Source organism: Falco cherrug, chromosome 6, assembly GCF_023634085.1.
Source record: "Falco cherrug isolate bFalChe1 chromosome 6, bFalChe1.pri, whole genome shotgun sequence".
Lineage (NCBI taxonomy): Eukaryota > Metazoa > Chordata > Aves > Falconiformes > Falconidae > Falco > Falco cherrug.
Window position 1 is genome coordinate 85,822,675 of NC_073702.1, and position 16,468 is coordinate 85,839,142.

The 16,468-nt window shown below is 37.8% G+C and overlaps 1 protein-coding gene across 4 annotated transcripts in view; it reads right to left on the reverse strand.

Annotated features, from left to right (window-relative positions):
- AKT3 (AKT serine/threonine kinase 3) overlaps positions 1-16,468 on the reverse strand; it is a 161,972-nt gene that overhangs the window by 20,542 nt on the left and 124,962 nt on the right. For all 4 annotated transcript variants that reach the window (XM_055714540.1, XM_055714539.1, XM_027801498.2 and 1 more), the window contains one exon: positions 166-380. In XM_055714540.1, coding sequence (XP_055570515.1) covers positions 166-380 — 215 coding nt within the window. The remainder of the gene's footprint in view (positions 1-165; positions 381-16,468) is intronic.

Consider the following 16,468-nt stretch of genomic DNA (forward strand, 5'->3'; position numbering starts at 1 on the left):
TGTATTGAAAAAGTGCAAATCTGAGATTGTATGGTTGCATATAGCCCTTTCCTGTGACTGACAGGTCCTCTGGCCAGGAAGACCAGACACCACCAGCCTATTTCTACATTACCTTGTATAATTACAGTACTTATTACGCCTGTATAGCCAAGTAATCTCACTTACCGCTTATTTGGATCCTTTATCAGTAGGCCTGATAGTAATGATTTTGCATCTGCAGACAGAGTTCGAGGAAATTTTATGTCCTCCATTAGTATCAGTTCAAATAGTTTCTCATGATCTTGGTTGTAGAACGGTAATCTTCCACACATCATTTCATACATGACAACTCCTAATCCCCACCAGTCCACTGCACGACCATAGTCATTATCTTCCAACACCTAAGACAGAAACCAAAACCAGCTGTAAGACATGATCACTTCAATCTCTTTGTTGCATGTCTATGTGAATGTTTCCAAGACTTTATTTTCAGTGTGCTACAAGGATTCCCAGAACCTGGCTCAATAGATTCAACTGCATACTGAGTCACATCCCTGAGCTCACAGAAATTCCAGGCATACTGGGCACCGTACAGCTAAAAGCAAAATAAAAAAGCTGAGAATGACCTGCTGAAAATGATCAGGACTGCATTTCCCCCTTTCCTATGCCCTCCACCACTCCATTTATAACGTAGGCAGCTTTAGGAAGAGACACTATCTATGGGCACTACTGCCTTGGTTAGAGCATCCTTCTGCGGGAAGAAATAAGGCTTCTCCTTGCTCAATCACTTCCTCTCTCCTTGATCCCACCTGTAAGAATAATGCCTCAAATTTAGAAACACCTTAATCTTACTAAGACAAGCTTAGCTTCTTTAAGAGCCTTTTTTGTATTAAAAGTCCTCAAGGCGTTTCTCCTGACAGTTCCATTACGTTCCATGAAATAGTCCAAATACCTGAACTGTGCTCATGCAAAGAAATATGTTTCTATGATACTGTATGATCACAGAAATACGGTGAAATTTATATAACTTGTTAACCTAATACTTCCAATGTTGTATACCTAAGAACAACCTACTCCCACAGCCCTTCTCCCAGCAGCCCCAGAGAATTAGAATAAGGAGTCTAAGCAGTGTGTCTTGACCTTAACACACCTTCATAATAAACTGTAGAAATGGAGACAACATAGCAGCCTACATCCATAATGAAACCATAAGCAATAAGGAAATGGAAGGCTACTGAATATATACATATATAATTCCAATTTCTGTGAATTTTTAGAAGATCATACACTTTCATTCAAAAAAGATGCGACAGCTAGAAGTTAATAAATTGTAATACAGAAGGCAATACAACTGTATGTACCAAATTGCCAGTATTTGTTGCAGAAAGATCTATTAAAGAGGCAAAAACCTTATAATATTAAATTAGACTTAAATAATAAACAGAAAGTTCAAAGAAATGCAACTAATAGTTGGAATATATTTACAAATAATTAAATTATTATTTATCAATAATTGTTTCTGTACCACTAAAAGGCAGATTCTGAAACGCAGCACATATGACTGATTAAAAAAGAAACAACCCACAACTGATCCACAGGAAACAAAATAGTTTTTGCAAAGACACATGCAATCACCACCCCAAAGAGCTCACCCAGATTCAAACTGTAAGGATGTAAGTGGACTGTAAGTCATTTAGACTATATATAGTAGTGAAAATCTGGTGATGTGTAGTAAAGCCTTCAGGCTTTAACAAATATGGTAACCTCTAACAGATCAGAAATAACCTTACTCCATGAGTACATTATCTTGTGATTGTCTAAAAAGTGTAAGATGACTTCCAATAATTTCCTCTGAAGCAAGGGCAGATATTGTCAGTCCTCATCCATCTGGGGACACGAAGTGGCCAGACCACATCACAGAACACATGCACGACCCTAACCACTCCTAACAAGGGGTGTCAAGCGTGTTTATCTGCCTCTCCTTTTTCTCCCCCAGTAAATCAGAGCCTGCTCTGAAGTATCTGGTACATGCTATTAGCAAAAACAAAATGCAGTCTGATCCAGCATGGCAATTTTGACAATCCCAAAGTAATTAATGTATTCGTATTCCTTGTTTTCACTGTCCTTAAGGATTATTAGTAGAAGCATGATGAAAAGAAGTATATTAAAAAAAACTCTTGTGTATATAAGATTTAAAATCATAAATATTAACACATTAACACATACTATTTACAACTGTGCCAAAACAAACTGCCTCATTACATCATTGATATTTCCAAACAGAGGGTGAAATTTTAGAAAGTGTATAATACAAAAAATTATCTGAATAAGTACATATGACAAAACTAACTAAAATAACTCCCGCATTTTAAAACCGATTAAATGGTTTATGAATTTGAGCATATTGCAAGCTATTTGCTGAAAAACTGTGCACGAAATCGGTAACAATTGTCTTGAAATCACCATTCTTCTGCCACAGAATAAAAGCATTATACATTTTTCTACTGTATCTATTAGCACTGTTACTATTTCTCCTATCTGTACAGTTACCTACTCCTTTTTTTGAAGCTAGTAAAATACACAAAATTGCAAGGCAGCAGTAGATTCTTTTTACAGGAAGTTGAGGTGTGGTTTGCATGTGTGATTTATAAAAGAAGGCAACTGGAAGATAAAACGTATCATTCTCTGAACAAGGCAAATCACATGGCCAATCACTAATGCAAACTGTATCTGGGGCTTTACCTAATTTATGCAGGACTTTACCTAATAATAATAAAAAGTATGAGCAACCTTTTGCTGCATTCCCACAACAGCAACAAAACAGTGGTACAAAGAAAGAGCCAAATGTGATTTTTAACCTCTTTTTACATAAAATCATAAAAAAGCATAAAAGCTGGATTAACTGCCTCCCGAACCCGCATATCACCAGCCGGGTTCTCATCCCCAGCTGGCAAAACTGGCAACTCTTTATTTTTGTTTAAATACCTGGTTTACAGCCAGCCAGACAAGCAAGAGCATCAAAAGGGTTTCATTTAGGCAAAAGGAAAACAGCCTGAAAACAGTGTAAATAAAGCAAAATGCATCTCAACTTATTTTAATAGAAATGTAATAAAATTGTGCGTAATGTATTCGCAGTAAATACACGCAATTATTTTCTTTAAGTCATTTCTACTCCTCACAGGGTTAAGAAACTCCAGGATTTGTAGACTGTGACAAATCAGTGGAAGTGCGGGAGTCCAGCAGCTCCTACAACAACCAAATCCATACAATCGGGGCAGGCATGAGAACATGTCTATACACACTGCCCTAGCATTACAGAAGCCTTTCCAAACAATTCTTGGATTTGAGGGATTTGCTTTTAATGACACTGAACATAGGTCAAGAAAGCTTCAACTCAGTGCTAAAATGAACATGACAGACAGCTGCAGGCTTTGTACCTATGAATAATTCCAGTTTTTGCCTACGATGAGGTAGGTAGCTGCTTTTAGAAATGCCTCCTTTGGCTGCCAGGGCTGGTAACTGCTGTCCCTCCAGAATTTGTGGGCTCTCCCTGTAACAAGTGGGGTACCAGCCCAAGCACCTGGCCAGACACAGACACAGTGGAAAGTTTGATCTCTTGGACTTTGTACACCGCCCTTAAAAGCTGCCTCCATCATCTCCAGCCAATCCTTGTCCCCCTGCTTGTAAGGACCCACAAATCTGTCTTTAAGCAAATACACTGTCCAGACAACCCAGTCTCTTCAAGGTCACAGCAGGAAAAGCAGCAGGCTCCCCAAAACCATCATAAAGGGCACAAGCTCAACCACTCTTGTATCCGTTGTAAAGTAATATATTAATATTTTCTAGGAGTGTCACACAGAAGGACCACATGCAACTTAGAAGCTACAGAAACAGCAGCTATACTAAGTATGCACTCAGGTCAGGTGCATTTTTATGAAGTTAAGATGAAGTTACATGCCTTCTTCCACAAAATTTGGTTAAACAGTCAAATCATACATGACTTCCATTCCTTCATCCGCTTCACACACATGGGGTGCCAAAACCCCGAGACACCTCATCAAGGTCTAGGGGAGGTTTTAAGAGATGAGAGCTCCAGCATGATGTGAAAATTTGTAGTCGCTCATCCCTATTTTATACCTCACATCAGCACTGTACCCAAGTGATTTCCCAGTCTTGGGTAAAGCTGTGTGCTGACTGTAGTTCAGTCTGGAAGATACCACAGATTATGGGAAATAAAACTCAAAAATTACCATGATTTTTATGACTTGAGGGAACCTTACTCCATTTGTTTTTAGGACTCTAGTTCAACAACTGTTTTTTTCAGAGGCAGTGCCAGCCCAGCTCACACTCTTGTTTCTGTGCCCTCACCACAGCTTTCCTTACCTTACCAAAACTACGCAACACATTACATTAGAGCGTAGACCAGTACTAAGAAGGAAGGAAAAAAGTTTCATCCTCAGTTATTTTTCACCTGAATCAAGTTTTCTGACCTAAGCCCCTCAACTGCTGTGTGAACAGTTGTAGCAGCCCAGGTGAGAACCCAAGGCCAGGCAGCACTGGATGTGGCATTGCTGCAGAAAGAAATCCTTGGCAAACTCTGCCCCAAAGTTAGACCACAGAAGTTACACTGACACAAACAGCTGCAACAGCTGTGCTCACCCTCATGGGAACATTAAGGGCCTGATTCTCATCCCAACCTCCATTTCTCTAAAGCACTCCAGCAGTATAACAGGGTTCCAAAGCAGGCATAAACTCATTGCTGCACTGAAACAACTGCAGTTTTTACAGGCATTGATGCTCCTCTAAAACGTACACCTACACCTGCAGTTGAAGGATACAGCTTGGGTTTATCCAGATGCTTTTAAAAAAAGCTGCAGAGGTGCTACTGAAGTTTGTAATTTTCCAGCCTTACATATACATGCAAGAGGTTAAGTAACACACCTTCCAACAAGCAAGAAACATTAGCCAGGCATCTGCTTCCAGGCATCTGCAGGTACTTCAGTGCTTTTATGAATGTTTTAGAGGCACTGGACAGTATGATAGTTTCAGCTGAGGGAATGCTATTGATTTACCTTAAAACTTTCATTTGTACTGTGGCCAAAACACAACTCAACTCTTCTTTAAATTTACTGAGATAGCAGGAATAGCCAACTGTAACAAGCGAAAACAAAGCATTCTTTAGTGACTCCACTGTTTCTGCACACTTGGGTTACTGGAGAGTATTATCAGCAATGACCACGTATACGATGGGCTAGTGCTTCATACATAGAGCAAAGACCATCAAGCCCTACACACAAAATAAAAAAAAATCAGTTCACAGCCTGAACTTTGCCTCTGTGATGACTAAGACAACACAAACACACTGCAGGGCCGCTAAGATCACAGTAATGCAATTGTGTTTGCCCCTCACACATAACAATTCATTTTGCTGACAAATAACTACAAATCAAAAAAGAAAAATATTCTTATATTTGCATTTATTGACAAAAAAAGGCAATCTTCTAATACTATTTCTCACTGCTGAAAAGTCCAGTTTTTAGGACTTGAAAATATTGATACAAATTGTTAGTACCACTGGAAGTTTTCTCTTTCTGAAAAAATAAAATCCATCAAAAATAATTCCTCCTCTATTTCAACAGTGGTTGTAGATTTTAATCTTTATCAGCCAGTACATCTCCAGGTGTCCTTTGCTTTAGGTATGTCACACTTTTAAGAGTCCACAAAATTTGACGTCCATTTAATTTTTATAGTGAAAAACAGTAAAAGATAGCCTTTATTTTCTCTTTATTTCTTCAGTAACAAGAGCTGAAATTTTTTTGGGAGGCAGCAGCTTGAGACACATCTGCAAACTCTTATTTACAAGGGCTTCAGGCAGAGACTTTGGAAGCAAGCAATTAAATGAGTCAGCCAAAGAGAAGTCAATAGATACACATGCAATGCTTTTACAAGATTCTGTGAAAATAATTTTTTTAAGAGGGTTAGCCAGCAGTATAACAGGTGAAGTGTGTGAGCATCTTAAGTCAGTCACGTATTTCCCTTTGCCTTCAGTGAAACTAGGATTCCCTGATACTTCACTCATTACAGAATACTGGACAAGGTATGACTGCCTCCGACACAAACTGAGCGAATGGAGAAAATCCCTTAATTGTGTTTTTACTGCATTTTGTTGAAACAAAACACCCCTGATGAACAGCCTCTGCAATGTTTTTGGTTACACAGCAGAAATTCACACAATGAAGAAACGCACTTCCCACAGACCTCTAATCGGTAGGTAGCTGGACTCTGCAAACAGAGACAAACTTAACAATAATCTTGAGCACGAAAGGCTTCATAAAATTGTCAGTCTTCTACAAAGGGTTGTCAGCGTTGGGTTTTATCTTTAAAAGAACAATATCAAAGTATTGGTTTTGTACTTTGTGCTAGATAACCAAGGCAACTTACGGGAAAAGCAGCTACATTTTTGACTGAGTTATGGTTTCTCTTAATACATTAGATAAAGATTTTCTGATAGGACATTACAAGTAGCTTGTTGCTCAATCAATAATTTTGACAGAACAGATGGGAAAGTATTTAAACATCTAAACAAACTGTCTGCACACCTATGTTGTGAAAGAAAACTGAGAACTTGGATACACCAATGTACTGTTAATTTAAGGGGAAAAAACTGTTTTCAATTAACCTTACAGTTCAGGTGCAGTGTATGTTCCTTAAGCATTCCTGGTAACCCTTCACACATTTTTATTGCTACAGTTGTTGGTCTGCTAACAAATATTCACCCACGTATCACTCAACAAAAGTTAAAAAGTATATTTGCTAGAAGTTTCTATCAACTGTGCTAACAACTACGAGAAGTTTATAATCTAACACTAATGAGCAAAGGTAATACCCATTTCTTTACAGAACCAGACTTCTATCCAAGTATATGAAAATCCTTCCTGCAGAAAAGTACGTTTGCCAAGCATTATAGAAATTTAGTTACTATAACCATATCTTGGTATGAACAGTGAAACTTTTGCTGCGTCAATAGCAAAATAAACCACTTGAATGAATACTCGTCGCTTTTATTATACAGAGATGGAAAGACAAAACATCAAGGTTAGAGATGCCCTGGGAAATGGATACCAGAGAATTAAGTCAAGGAAGAAAGTTTTCTATTACTGCTCTAATTTTCTACAGCTAATTTTTGCAGGTAGTTTTTCTCCATTTTCTATCTGGCTTGCACTGCTGTTATACTTCTGGTCCTAATGTCGACTATCTTCCTAACACATTTTTGTACTAGAGATTTTCCCCCATCTTACCTAGATTTTTGTTATGTAACCTTTAAAAAAAACAACAAACTAAAGTCTTTTTCGTTTGCTGGCACACAATGTTCTGCATCAGAAATAGTACATTCTGATATAAATGTGAATTAAGCAGAGCCTCCTAGACTAAAGAGCATGTAATACTAATTAATGCATTAAACCTCCTACAAGGGACTCTGACTTCAGTAGAATTGAAAATCTAAAAAAGTTAAGCTATTGCACATGAAAAAAGTATTCTAACAGAAGACTGTAAGAAGTCAATGGCAACTCTGACAATAAAAAAAAAGTAATAAAAAAACCCAAAAACAAACAAACAAAAAAACCCCAAACCCCACCACACACCAAAATCAAAAGCCCACTGAAAAAAATATCATCACATGAAAAAGACCCCTCACTGGGCCTATTCAATAGACACAACGACAACAACAACAACAAACAAATAAACAAACAAACAAAAAACCAACAAACCCACAATCAAAACAAAACAAAAAAACCCCATAAAAACAGAGAATTAAAATAACTCAGTTCCAGAAGTAAAATACACCTTTCATGGAAAGTGGCAAATAAAAGCAAAAGATTATTTCAGTCTACAGAAAGATGGCACTTGTCTCATAACTACCAATTCCATCGTTGGAAGCAAAACTGCAGACCTGTTCGTATCTGTATTAATTATCACTGTACTAGCAGTAGTCTCTATAACATACACTGCCGTAAGATACAATATGTGTAAGAAGTAATAAGTAATGATAATACTATGATATTTCTTTCTGGTTGCTCGTTCTTCCTGAAATGATTTTGAATTCTTACCGATGTTGAACAGCATTTGTTCAGCTTTTGTTTATGCTTCATTACTCTCAGAAAAACTAAAGGCTTTTGCTGAGATGGAAATAATGTTTGCATTGATTAAATGAAAATTAATAAAAAAAAAAGCTTCCAGCATGTTATTGAGACTGTCTTTGTGAGAATTGTCATACTTATTTGTTTTCTAAAAAAAATGTGGGTTTTATTAGAAAATTGTTCTCTGCTTTAAAGTTCTGGTTTGAATACAACAGTGGTTTTTTTTATGGCAGTGTGGAGCTAATCTGTTTTCTAGTCTTATTGTTTGTTTTATTATTTTTGCATATTTGTTACATCTTTCCCCTTGAAAAGTCTGATACTGCATGTGGACAATTAGTTTTTGTGTCTGGTGAGATTAACCAGATTGCATGAAAATTCAAATTCTTGTTACCTCATTGGTTATCTGGCTTCAGGAGAAAGTCTAACTCCTGTCCTAATTTATTTGTTGTTGCAGCAACTCTTCTGTATGCGTAACTGAGCAATCGGTTCATACCCCCACCTAAATGCTCCCCCATCTTTTCATTTTAATACTGCTTATTGCCAATAAATGATGTTCTGCTCTGGATACCCTGCCCTGTCCACATTCCATCATGTTCATCTCAGGGGCCCGCTGGCAATGCCAAGCTGACAAAAATGCCCAAATTCACATCACGAGCATTTTTGATGACTTAGGAGCATAAGATGACACAATGCGGCACACTAAAATATAAGTAATAACAAAACAGAAAAAAGACCACATTGGAATTTTCATGAGGTGCTAGCATTTTAAGATAAAACAACTTTTTGCATTTCCATTACCTTTCAATGTAAAAAAAAATAATAATTTGGTACTTGGAATTCTAGTGTAAAGAGAAAATTCCATATTGTGAATCTCCCATAAATCAGAAGGGAAAACATTTTCAGGCATAGATGCTATTCCTCCTCACACCCCCCACTGGTCCTCACCCAGAAATAAAATGTAGCCAAATATACAACAGACAGCTGTTCAAGAGCACACGCCAACACTAAACCACATTTCCACAGGTAAAATAAATTCTATTGTGCCTCTGCTAAGAATCAGATTATGCATGAAGCATCTAGGTAAACAGAGAGTAAATAAACTTGAACTATCCTTTTGAAGCCAAAAGAAAATTAGTTAAGCAAAGCACAACAACGTAACTACATTGTGTGGGTATTGAGTAAACTCACTATACTTTCAGGAAAATGAGTACAGGTTATCAGAAATCAGCGCTTTGTGGTATTAAGCAAACCAAAAGTAAAGCATTCTGCCTCAACAGGGAGCAGTAATGTCTCATACTATAGGTTAAGACAAACACGTACTCAAATATAAATATATATATATATATATAAAATATAAAAAAGAAAAATAATTATGGCATCAGTGTTGGTAGAAGACTTAGCAATTAAATATCCATCAATTAGATACTTTTGATCTTATGAAATAAAATACACCTCACCACTGATTTTTTTTTTTAAAAAAGAATCTCTTATTTGTTCATATAACTCAAACAGATATGAATATTAAGACTCCATTAAACTAATGCAAATGAATAAGCAAATCATCAGTCCCCATAGTAGCCTTTGGATGTGCTGGTTCACACACAAGTATTATATTTTTTTGTCAATTATGACTTCTCTACTTCCTTAGCTTTACATTTGCTTATACGACAAAGAGGTAATGCTGGCTGTTGCAGGTTAGCTTTAGTCATACGGGTATCCCTATTAAATACTTAATTTATTTACCATTGTAAAGAAGAGGGTTAAAATCTTTCTTGTGACATCAGAAGAAAAATATTACCACAACCTGCAACAGTACCAACATGTGACATTAAAAAATGACCCTTTTGACAGCATTCTTTGAGCATGGAACACAACTGACTTAAATGCATCATTTTAAAAGGAAAGAAGAATAAAAGTACCATCTTTCCAAGTTTCTGGCTGATAAAAACTAATGCTCTATAGGGCAAAATACACTATATAACATACTTTCCTAAATACGCATTGAACACTCGTAGGTTTCATTTGGTTTTATCAGTAAAGTTTTGGGGAGTAGGTTCTTTTTGTTCTTCTTTTTTTTTTTTTTTTTGGGGGGGGGGCATTATTTTGTTCATTCTAACTTGGCGATCAAAGAATTTTTATTTTTACACTATTACAGAAGTGCATTTTTCTAGGTTTCCAAAACCACCTTATTCAACCTTCCCCATCTGTCACCATCTGCTTCTTTTTAGCATGTACTTTTTGTGTGATCACATAAGCATGTGAAAAATAACTAACATTCAGATGATTGTCTGCTGGTACATTTGAGGACTGGGCATAATAAAAGTGAACTGCCAAAACGTACTTAACACTTCTAATTTTGTTGGGTCTTGCATGTAAGCTACATTTGATTTTCAAACTGTTTTACAGTTGGAAAGTTGATCAGGTACTCTAACTCAACAGTAAAACTGAGACTACATAATTAGCTCAGCACTAAAAAGATTATATTCAAAGAGAGGAACAAAACCCAGAAATACATCCACACGAGTTCACACATCCATCTTGACTGAGTCTGTCTGCACAATGTTGCCTGAGGCACAGGATAAGATGCTACAAGCAGCCTACTTCTGGACAGTCACAGCCTGTGTCTGCTCTCCAAGCTACCAGAAGGAATAAAGGACTCTCATAATTACATGGGTGTGTGGGGTCTCATGGAACTGCTGGAGAAGCAAAGACATTAAGCCAAGGGTAGAAACACGTAGAAATGCAATGTCATTCCTTAATGCAGCAGATACTGCTTCTAGGTGCAAAGTAACTGGAAATTGCCATCAAGGCACAACAGATGCATGGTGGAGGTAATCTGTTTCCAGAACTCTGCCATGCTTCAGCACAGCATTTCTGCTCATAAATGCACCACTTAATACAGTTTTAATGTGAAAAGAACAAAACAGGTCTAATGCTAGAGAAACAAATTTACCCCCCATCCTCGAAAAATACATTAACCTCACTCCAAGAAAATTTCATATACAAAATTCTTTCTGTCTTGTTAGAGCACCAGTACAGGCCTCTCAGGTCTTTAGCAAAACCACTATGACCCAGAATACCAATATATTGATATGAACACAGACAATTTGGTGGAGTGTGTCATTATCCTTTCTCTAAAAATAAAAACTTTACAGAAGGGAAGAAAATAAAAAGCAGCCCAATAACAACAGTAACTATCCTTTCACCTAAATAAACCTGAAAAGCCACCGACAACCAATCTTCATTAATGCTTAACAGAGGTAACCAAAAATTGGTGAGAACTTGCTATCTAGAGCACGATGGACGATGGAGCCTAACATAAAGTTTCTTTTCCACAGTCTCTCTTTACAGAATTGTTCCAACTCTTAGAAGTTCATACTGGTGTTAAAGCCTTGTGAATGCATATGCCATCTAGCAACATCTTACCAGCTGCTTTCCCTTAATTTGTGCCATTTTCCACATATTCTAGTCTCCCCTATTTAACCTTTCTATCCAACAGATCTAGAGCTGGAAAATAATGGCACGGAGCTATTACTTACATAAAATTTGCACAGAATTTCAAAAAGCAGATTACTACTTGAAGGAGATAAAAAGGAATCGGCATAAGCCACAACAAAAATTATTCTGTCCTTCAGTTGTTCTGTATTCCTAACTGAACAACTCTCCAGCAAGCTCCTCTTCATTTGAAGTTGCTCATCAATTTCTCCTGCCTTTTGTGTCTTCCTGCAAAACATTCAATTAGTTTCTATTAAGAGAAAACTAACAGAATAACGTAATCTTCTTTAATCCAAACTCCCTTTCCTGCCTACAACCACACTGCCCCCCATAAGAAAAACCTTCTCATCTCTAAGCTGATTTTTCTAGTGTCTGAATCTACCCATGAGAGCATTAGATTCGCTTCATGAATTTCTTCTACCTGCTGTCAACCTCCCTTGCTATCCTCCTTATTTTACCTGAATTTTTCTGTCCCCCATTTGAAAAGAAAAAAAAAAAAAACAAAGGAAGGCAAAGAGAAAAAAAGAAAAAAAAAAAAAGAAAAAGGCATTGGTTGTATTACCCCGTGCCACTTAATCTTCTCTTTGGCATAACGTGCCGGTTTTCTTACACCCTAACCTTAGCTAACCTCTCTCAAAGGGCCTGCTCCAGTTTATCCATGATGTTGGCTACTTTCATCAAGTTTTTTGCAAACAAGCACCTTCATGCTTTTCCCCAAACCTGCTCTTCTGTAACATTCACACTGTGACTTCTATCTGCATTAAAATCCCTGTTAAAAACACTGCTTTGCTACGATCCCTGCAAAAAACTGCAAACGTCAATTTACATGCTGGCCTGTCTCGGTGCATTTCAGTGCTTCCCTCTCTGCCTATATATCATTTAGTTTCAACTCATATCTGACGAGCTATGTGGCAGATCATCATATTCTCAGTCCAAAAAATTTACCAGACTGCCTTTGGCAAATATCCTAATCCAATCCAAGCAAGCTCTAAAAGAATGAAATAAACATATAGCCGCACCAGTGACAAAACGCTTTTTCTGCCTCTACGGCAACTTTTTATAGTCTGCATACACCACAACATTCTTAGAAAATTCAACTTCTGTAAACATGGGAAAATCGTTTTCTCTTGCTATAACCATGCCTGCAGTCCAGGGTACCATGCTTCCCCTTGCTGAACTTCAGCCACTGAACTTTGATGGCCAAGTTCTAGATTTTGGGTCACTCCTACATCAAAGACATACCCCTCCCAAAAAGAAAAGCTGTAAATAAGAAATTAAGTGAAAAGTGAGGAAAGACAGCAGCTGCTTCTTGATAAAAGAGTTTTACCTTTCATTTCTCTGAGATAAAACTCAGGGAAATAATTGATTACACATGATCTCTGTCACTCCCATTTCTTCAAGAAAGATCACACACCAAAAAAAAAAAAGCAGCCACACAAGTGTTGCGTAACTAATCTTAGCATTTGCTTCATCTCCACTGGTCTCATTTTAAAATGAGTTATAAGACATACAGACCTTCTCATGCCTATGGACAAAGTCCATGAGTCTACTCTGGTCTTACTTATTGTCACATACATTTAAGAGATAGTAACTCTCTAAACTATATTGAAATGGTGCTGCTGTATTTTTTCTTAAAATAAAAGACTACTGTTCTTATAGGAATGCATTCATCCATCTAGTCTGTATTTTTATGGTAATAAAACTTAACAAGATCCAACCATTTTCCCTGTTATTAGAATACATCTAAATATCATTGATCATGTACATCAATGAAGAGTCATTTATCATCCATGAAGTCCCTTACAGACTTGTTCATAGCTAAAACATCTTCTCTCCTGTTATTAAGAAAATTAAAAGCTTCAAAATTAATTTCTGGTATTTAAACTTGTATCTCCTGTGACACCAAAACTTGGTACCGCAGTGACAACCCTACTAAAACTAAGACTGTACATTTAGTCCTAAGAACTTGAACTGAAATGCCAAGAGCCAGAAACTGCAGTCTCATGTAAGAAATCACCCTTATAAATGAACAGAGCTGCAATAATTTTTATTTCTCTGCACAAGTAGCTTCATTTCCTGAACGTTCTATTAAAGAAAGTCTTTAGAGATCAGTATCTTTATTAGCAGGTCTTTGTTCCCTGACGATAAACTGAAAACTATCAAAATCCATCTGCTTTTAAATGTCTCCCAGGTATATTTACAAGTACTTTCTCAGTTTTATTCTTTCTTTATTAAGCAAGTGATACTGTCTGGAGAAGACACACGGTCCAGTCCTACCTTTGCCACTGCAAAACTGCAAAAGAAACATTTTGTGGGTTTTTTTCTGAAAAAAATTAAGAATACATCTATGTTTCCTAAATGGGATCACAATTCATTTTTTCTCCTTGGGTCTGTTTATTCTCAGACACCACAACGATCTCTAATGTGACAGCTTACTTTGAAGGATAACAATGGAAACAGACTCCTAAGAAACAGTCTCTTCCTCCTGGAAAACTACTAAGGAATGAGAAATCATAAAATATTTTATACCTTTCAAATGGGGAGTACTGCCGATTCTTAGAGGGAAATGTTAAGCATGACCACTACACTTACAGACACACACAAAAAGGCTTGCATTCGTTCTACTGCAGATGATAAAGGTATTTCATTATTTATCAGATAACCAACTTATTCTCAAAAGACTGTATAATTTGACAAATCTTATTCATCCTTCAATAATTGTGACCAAAATGTACATCTGTACTGTAAACATATATAAGCCCTGCTATTTGACAGGAGCAACTATTTTCTTCCTAGAGAATGTACTAATACCCTAACATCTTTCATGCTTGGCACGTACCTATGTAAGACAAGCACAGCCAATGCTATTTTAGTTTTCTTTAAACTGTAGAACACTGGTGTTGGATCACAGGGAAGGTCTAGGAGAGGACAAGAAGGGAATGTACCTGTGCACCACCTAGCTGGAACCCCTGCACGCCCCTATAACAGCCCCTATAGTGCTTGGTGAAGGTATGCATAAACTTCGAGGTGGGTGCCACAAATGATAAATCAGTGATGGTCCAGAAAAGTAATTCTAGCCCCAAAGATAAAAACTGGCTCCAACCTGGCAATCTCATTGTATTTTTTTTCCTGTGTCCCACCATCCATTTGATCTTTGCATGCACAGGGGCATTTTTCTGGATCTGCCAGATACCAGCACAGTCAGTCTCAGGGTTCTATATGAAAGGTCAGGCCCTACCACATGAGATGAAAGAGACTTTTCAACAGACAGTGGGAAGGGCTACTTTGATCTCAGAAACATAAGGTTTGCAGGGAAAATGCAGCAACAGGTATGCTTATTTTCTGACTATGAGTAATTTGGAAATCACCCTGGGAAATAATTCTTTATGGATCCACTAGGACACCTTCACCTCAAAGAATGTCATGCAAGGAGGAAATCCACCTTACTCCGGCTTAGCTACTTCCCTGTTTTCCTGTTGGAACTGAATCCACAACAGTGAATTAATACAAAAGCAAGTATTAAGTCAGTTCTCAGGCTAGGTACAGATTCCTCCCAGTGCAAGGTTCCTGGGTCACCTGCTTCCTGGCTGGTCGACAGCAGCCTCAGGCTACCCCTGCATTTTACGCAGTACAGTCCTAGCGTCCTCTACCACCAGCCAACAAGTACATGGGAAACTGAACCAAAAGGTCTGCAGAAGGGATGCACCCATCACAACTGACCGTGATGAAAGAGGGGGATGCAAGGGTATTATTAAAGGGACAGATGCTGAATGGATTTCTCCACGTAACTGGAGACTATCTGGCTTCTAAAGAGAGGCTGAAAGGTATCTATCTGCCTTTACGCTTACCACGACCAGGTAAAACATAAGTATATGCTGTCATTTGTCTTGGGATAAACAAGCAGGAATTAAGCAGGAATTCACCGCAGTAACAGGATTAAAGTCCAGCTGTAACATTAGGTTCTCATGATCTGCAATTTGTCAAAAGGTAGTAGTAAGTCTTTAGCATCTGGTAATGATTCCTGTGGCCTGAACTGTAACAAAAAGTGATTTTTGCACATTCATTTTCTGACGCATGCACATGAACAGACTGGAGGACCCAGTCTCTTGACGGTCCCTTTATCAGACAGCTGTCCCACATATGAAAGCAGATACAATTGTCTCAGGTGAGCTACTATCCAGCCAATGCAACGGTACACACTATTGCAGCAGCTGAGAGTACAAACGGAAAGTTTTGGGTTTTGCAATTGTGTCATATACTGCTAACTTCACCCTTTTAAATAAAAATGTATGGATAAAGGTGTTGAGTCATCTTACGGGGTATCAGCAACCTGTCTAGGCTGCTTGCTCTAAACCCTTTATCCCTGTGGTAAAAGGGAATAAGTTCTTTGGTTCCCAGGGTTAATGAAGAGTCAACGTCCTTCAAGGCAGACTTATATAGGGTGGGTGTCCAAAAATACTTATAACGGAAGGTAGAAGAGAGGAGTAGGACTGCTAGAGAAAGGCAAAGTGGATCAAGTAACTTGTGGTGTCTAAAACCCAGAATGATCCCTTGCCAAGTTCGATAGAAGAGAGCTAATGTTTCCAAAAGTGAGAGGTGGGAAAGCAGATGAAAGCAACTGAACAGGGTATCTGCACTCTTTGAGAAAGTTTTCAAGACTGCTGACAAGAAGACAACAAGGGGGTAAAAGCTGGCAACGACACCCGTAGTCTATACCAGTGATGACAGTATCATCCCTTGCATTGTTCTTGTTGCTGGAACAGATTCTGAGTGTGGAACAGAAGAAAAATGGCCACTGTACCAAGCCAAACAGGTGGATCTGCAGCTTCTTCTAAGTAGCCATGAAAGATTCAAAG